Source organism: Suillus subaureus (assembly GCF_016647635.1).
Source record: "Suillus subaureus strain MN1 chromosome Unknown BJ212scaffold_69, whole genome shotgun sequence".
Lineage (NCBI taxonomy): Eukaryota > Fungi > Basidiomycota > Agaricomycetes > Boletales > Suillaceae > Suillus > Suillus subaureus.
Genome location: NW_024538625.1, coordinates 67,193 through 73,982, shown reverse-complemented (window position 1 = coordinate 73,982; position 6,790 = coordinate 67,193). Strand labels below are relative to the sequence as shown.

At 42.0% G+C, this 6,790-nt stretch overlaps 1 protein-coding gene across 1 annotated transcript; it reads left to right on the top strand.

The window, feature by feature from the left end:
• Positions 1 to 219: 219 nt before the first annotated feature.
• BJ212DRAFT_1304640 (uncharacterized protein) lies at positions 220 to 1,608 on the top strand (the record flags this gene model as incomplete). The annotated part of the gene is made up of 8 exons (XM_041333650.1): positions 220 to 287; positions 343 to 486; positions 560 to 615; positions 866 to 887; positions 936 to 1,006; positions 1,115 to 1,195; positions 1,292 to 1,314; positions 1,522 to 1,608. The coding sequence occupies 8 exons, from the start codon at positions 220 to 222 to the stop codon at positions 1,606 to 1,608; spliced, it is 552 nt and encodes a 183-aa protein (XP_041186504.1).
• Positions 1,609 to 6,790: the final 5,182 nt, after the last annotated feature.

Below are 6,790 nucleotides of genomic sequence, written 5' to 3'. Positions count from 1 at the left end.
ATGGCCATACTCTCAGCTGAGATAATGTGCTGTCATCATATTTAGATTACAACATCTATGGTGCTCAGACAGCAAAGCACCAATTTAAAAACAAAAATACTTGGATGGTCAAGTGTTTTTTCAATATGATGGCACCAGATGCCTGGGTATATAAAGTCCTCCCATTCACTACTGATACATCAGAGCTACCTAGTTCCATTCATAGTGGTAATGAAAATAATGCCTCTCCCAGCAATGTTTCATGTATGCGTAGTGCTTCAGTGCTACATACTGGCCCACATAAAAAGGTGCAAGTGTTCTTTCTAGTGGTAAACCCTAGCATTCTGACTCACTCTTCATCAGGACTTCATCAAACCCCCTGGTACTTCATGGCCGACATTTTGGTTGGACAGTGTTTGCCTTATGCAATTATCCTGCCCTTCTGACTGCTGGTATACTGCGACTTGAAGAATTACAGGACTCTCCCATTGAGGATTATTTGGCAGAGTGAGTGCATTTTGACAATTGTCTGTTGCAGAGACTTACAAATTTTTCAATGGAGTGTTCAATGTGAACATAGGGTGTTTATGGAGTTAATAGATTCTTATCCTGGTCTTTTAGCTTGTCTAATGGACAGTGAGGAGGAGGACATTATTCACATAGGAGAACTGCTAAGTTTTCATTCTGCAATATCCTCATACTCATTGTTTGCAGCTCAGTAAAGGAGCTTCTGGTGCACGAGGGGATGATACAAAGACACTAAAATCTGCTGTCCTCAAATGGCTTATGCCCAGAGGATAGCCACTCATACTGCCACTCTCCTGGAATATCAAGTCAGACCATAGGTTTAATCACAAAGTCACTGGTAGATTGCTATGCCATGCAGGCCTTGAGTGGTCAAATACAGAGTAAGCCTTTCCACTATCATGTTAAGTATTCATTATAACACTACCCAGAACCAAGAAGAGGCTGAAGAGTGGCAAGACTGCAGTCCATGTGACCAATGGCCCATATTCTTATATACCAGGTACAATTATGATCCTGATGATCCATGAAAGGGCTTACTTAGGAGTGAGATTCTAATTTTTGTAAGCTGATTTCATTGCTGATGAAGTTCTTAATCCAAGCACCATAGGATTTCAAACATGTGTTACATCTCTGAGCTTGGTGGATAAGGAGCCAAAGGATATGTGCTCTGGTAACACTTACCTGCATGGTATGAAATCTGTGACCAAAGGCTCTCTAGCTTATATAGCTATACAGGCATGTAAATCTCATTGTACATGCCTTCTCCTGCTAATTGTACCTTCAGATCCGGTTTTCATTAAGTTCATTGTCAGTATTTTCATGTACCAACACAGTCACGGATTCTGAGAATTTCTATCATAGCATTCTTAACTTACTAGAGGATCCTGATGAGATCGAGGAAGTTGCTGACCTGATGATGCGGTGGACACAGTTCGTAATGCATCTCATCAGCTCTAAGTTCTCTACATTTATACCTTTCATAATTGAGTGTTTCCTAATTCTTCTTCTTTGCAGTGCAGTATCAGCAAAAACAGTGTGTTGTCCAAGATTCAGGCAAAACGCGCTGCCTTGCAGGAACTAGCTGCTGCTCATACCAATTAGTTATTCATTGTTTTTGTAACCATGTTGTCTTGTAATACAATTGATGTTAGGGTCCCATGTGAAGCTATATATGACTAAAACACCCTAACTTGCTGTAACTGAGTGTCAGAGGCTTAATTCAGTGTCATTGATAACAGTTTCTGGCATCAGAAGCTGTCCCTGTGATGGCAGATATGCCCTGTTGACAGGGGCTACTTTGTTGTGGTTTGATAACAAATTGTCAGGGGCTCAACTCATAGTCAATGACTGTAGCTTCCCCCATTGGAAGCTGCCCCTGTAACTGCAGATATGCCCTGTTGATATAGGACACCTTGTTATGACTTGATAATGTAGTGCCAGAGCTCATCTCATAGACAGTAATGGTAGCTTCCCCCATTGGAAGCTACCCCTGTAACTGCAGATATGCCCTGTTAATAGGGGGCACCTTGTTATGACTTGATAACTTAGTATCACACACCAGCACACTAACAGTGATTGTAGATCCTGTCATTGGAAGCTGGCTATGTAAAGCTAGACATATTGGGCAGATAATCAACACCTTGCTACAATATGATAACTTGGTATCATACACTGTCATTAATGGTGGCTTTTACAATCAGAATCTAACTATTTAAAGCTAGACATCCTTGGTAGAAAATGAGCAGCTTGATAGGGCAGTGACAACTCAATATTATACCCTGACACTTTGTCATCAATGGTGGCTTCCAACATTGAAAGCTGCCTATCTAAAGCTAAACATACTCAGTTAAAGAATAGCATCTTGATAGGGTTGATAACTCAATATCACTTTCTGGCACACTGTCAATGATTGTGACCTCTGCCATCAGAATCTGCCCTTATAATCATAGACATACTTGGTAAAATTTCAACAACTTGATAGATAGTGGTAACTCAATATTATCCCCTGTCACACTGTTAGTGATTGTAGCTTTAGCCATTGGAAGCTGCCTATCTAAAGCTAGATATGCTTTGTAGAAATTCAACAACTTGATAGATAGTGGTAACTCAATATTATCCCCTATCATACTGTCAGTGATTGTAGCTTTGGCCATTGAAAGCTGCCTATCTAAAGCCAGATGTGCTTGTTAGAAATTCAACAACTTGATAGACAGTGGTAAATCAATGTCATGCCAAAGCACATTGTCAGTGATTATATATCCTGCCATTGGAAGTAAGATTAGATACATCTGACAACAATACACCAGTGTGTTAATGTGGTACCATAGACCTGTCAATATTGCAGCTTTGGCATATTTTACCTGCATAGGCTGCCCATCTATTCCTTTATCATGTGGTCTACAATTGTGATACATATTATTAATATTATACATTAAATAAAGCTATCTAAAGCTTTGTCAAACTGTGGTCAAATGCCTGATATAGGAGACTGCACTCACCCTCTATGACAAGGCTCTGTTTATATGCTCTAGAGGGTTGGCCACCCATCCTTGGAACACTAGGGAGAAGCCCCCTGGAGGAGGGGGTCTCTCAGACTATATATTCACTACATAATAATAGGGTCTGACAGTACATGAGAACATCATCAAAGTGCTGCCAAGGGTAGTGTTCCAAAGATGGGTGGCCAACCCTCTAGAGCATATGAACAGAGCCTCATCACAGAGGGTGAGTTCAGCCTCCTAGTATGTTCTCTGGGGAGCTTCAACATAACAGCTTCTCCAGGTGCTCATTGCATGCCTTCCAGATCCCTGTGTCAGCATCTCTGTATGTTCCCACAATGTTGGTAAGCCTCTCATATGTATATGTTTTTCATACTTCCAGACTTTGAATGTTATATTTTATTTCTCTCTCTCTTATTCCTATTGTCCAAATGAGTCATTCAGACAAAACAATGTGCATTGAATGCAGATGCCCGAAATTGAGGTACATGGTGATATATAACATGTGTGGCAGAGGTGCTAAGTACAATAGATATAACTAACTGCACAAGTTGCAGACAAGGCTCATGAGCTTAAGGTGCTCATCCACCATTGTCCAAGTCATTAGGAGACTCACACCCATAACCATGCTGATACATCCCTCCAGCACTATGACACACAGCACTCACTGGGTGCCAATAGTCCTCACAGTATTTATAACCATCTTGAGGGTTGTGGTAGGGACCCTTATGATACCTGCTGTTGTAAGGATAAGTTGGTCCCACCTGGTGTTCATGTTCACCATACTGCAGAGGAGGCTGAGGACTATGTGTGGGCTGAGTGTGCCCACCAAATTAAGGGGCATGAGACATGTGTGGATCATGATAATTGTGTATATAGTCTGATGGTAGGTATCAGGTGAAGCTGCAGCCAGGTCCTTGGAGGTGATTCTCACTGTGAGGGTCGTTCCACTATGGGGATAGATAATGCAGCTGCATCTGAGCTCTCTGGCATGGGGCATGCATCCAAGCATCAGCATGGAAGTTGTGTGGTCTACAGTGATGCTCACTGGAGTCACCATCTTGTGGAATGTCCATGCTGTCTGCTTCTGGATGGCACCCATGATGAGCTGTCAAAAGATGACATCACATACTGTTTGAGAGTGAGACATGGCTGTGATATTATCAGCATGGGGAAAGTAGCTCAAAGGATGACATTATGCACTCTCTGAGAGCAGGACATGGCTGTAAGCCCCAGTGATGTTCCAGCTTGGCCTGAAAGCCATGGCTTTGGCCTGGCTTTAGGTGGCTCTGGCTGTGAAGAACTGCAGGCCAGGCCAAAGCTGTCAATGACAGCTTGTTTTTGGCCTGGCTTAGCCTGAGCTGCAGTCCAATACAGGTAAGTGAGAACACAATGAGTAGCAACAGGTAGTGATTATCAAGATATGACCTTTATATGTACTTAACCTTTTTCCTTTTACATACACAATCACTCCTCCTACCATGCATCATACACGTTCCCCATTGATTCTCCATCTCAATCAAACATATTAATTCCTCTCTTTGTTGAATAATCTCCCTCAGTCTTTCAATCCAAGACTGAGGTGAGCTTTCTTATTAACAATTCTACTCTACCCTTACTAACTACTACTCTACTAAGTCTGTTCCCATCCTTAGGTATGATCCATAGTTAATCTCAGTCTTTTGATCCAAGACTGAGTCCATTCCCGTCCTTAGTTCCTTAGTCTGAGTCTTGTCACCTCTCACAGTGATGAGTAGTCAAGCTTACCAGAGAGGTTGTTTGGATTGGTGTTGATATCTTGGGTGAGTAGTTCCTCAGTGGTAGATCAGTCTCCATTTAGACATGCAATACAGGCAGTCATGATGGCTAGGATCTGCATGAAACATGCTTGAATTGTGTGTGGTATTGTCATATGACTGCATTGTGATGACCTGAAAAAGATGTAGGCAGCAACTCCAAAACATAACATATAGCAAACCTGCAGATAAAATTCACATGATGTATTGAGATTATGATTGTATGCAGTAAGGCCACTAGTCCAAACAGATGTGAATTCAGTTGAACCTGAGAGATAGAAAATACATATGCCTCTTTCAACTGTTTTGCTTGCTCTGGAGTGAGGGTACCAAGAGTCATGGAGATTTCCATCCCCATACCCCAGACCTCTGGAACCATTTGAAGAATTCTTTCAAACCCTCTCCTGTGTCCTGTGAGGTCCCTCCATGCTGCACCCATGCAAAACCTTGTGCTTCCATTCTCTTTGACTTTTCATGCTACTTCAATGACAGGTTCGATATTAGCAAATGTGAAGCCTCTGTTGGAGTGGAATATCTGGGTGACTGAGAACAGTACAAGCTGAGTGAATGAGTCAGTATCGTTATTCAGTAGTACAATAGGCTCCTTACAGTCCTCAGAACATCCACCAGCTATAATGCAACATTCAGGGCAATGATAGAGGGGATAGAGTGGGAACAAAGTGCACTCTTGATATTCATAAGTGTGCATAGTTGGATCTTGCTAGGGTCATGATTCTGACAATGGGTGCTACTTGTACAGAAGATGGAATAGAGTGGGGCTAGTTGTTCACTTTCCATAGGGTCCATCTCGGAGATGTGTAGATGTTAGAACAAGGGCAATGAGATGAGCTGAATAATAGTAAGCTTCAAGTTGGAGAATTTGGAGGTACATAAGGTCATGTGACAAGACACATCACATTGTGAATGTATCAACAGAGATGCATGTGTGCCCAATTCAAGAGCTCATCTCACCTTATGAATCCTCCTCAGTACTGAGTCTTTGAGAATCACCATGTAATGGCATGACAACATGACATGAATCACCTGTAGAACACTGGATGTGGATCAACTTCAGGTGCCTGGGCCTGTGCTATGGCTGGCAAGGGCATCTCACAAGGCTTGTGAGATGCTCTCAAGAGGTTTAAGCAGCCAATCAAGTAACAAATAAAACTCCAACTAAAACATAAAACATTGATTATGGACTGGATACTGATGATAACAGCATCTGGAATGGTCTGGAATAATAGCACAGCAGTCCCTACATATAATAAGACCACCATTGAGTACTATTGTAAGGCAAATGCTACACTTTGCATGAAAATTGCAGTGCAATGGGTCATTCACTCTACATGATTCTACTAAGAAGGTTGATCACATATGGTTGGACTGAAACCAATCTTATGCTCGCAACTTTACTATCTACTTCAATTTCTTTGCTGTCCAGCTTTCTGTTGCATACAACAACTGTAGTAGAGACTGTTCACATACTGTAATATTTCAGCTACTAGTAGGAATTGGTGCAGGTATAAATCATTATCAAAGTTACTTATTTCCAAGTACATGAGTACAATACTACAGGCATGATGAAGGAGATGCAAGACATTTAATAAGGGGGAACACTACCGCTTGACATGTCATCTTGAGCAACTCACTAACTATCAGAAGATAAAACAAGGCCTCACAACTTTTCATTGGTGCAGGAGTAGTGTTCTTTGATATATGTACCACATCTTTGCACTCGTGGTCTTGCCCATTTTTTTGGTGTGGTCATGGCATGCTGAAGGTATCAACAACTCTGCTGGCTTGCAGAGCTAAAGAAAGAAAGATGGCTCTACCTCTGGGGTGAGAGAAAGGCCACTGACTCTCTAGATGTTGGTCAAAGTGCACCAGGCGATATGTTCGACCCTTAGGGGAAGCAAGGAAAGCAAGATCCACAAAGTGACACCAGGTCAACTCTGGTGAAGCGTGCTGGGAGCGTGCACATGGGAT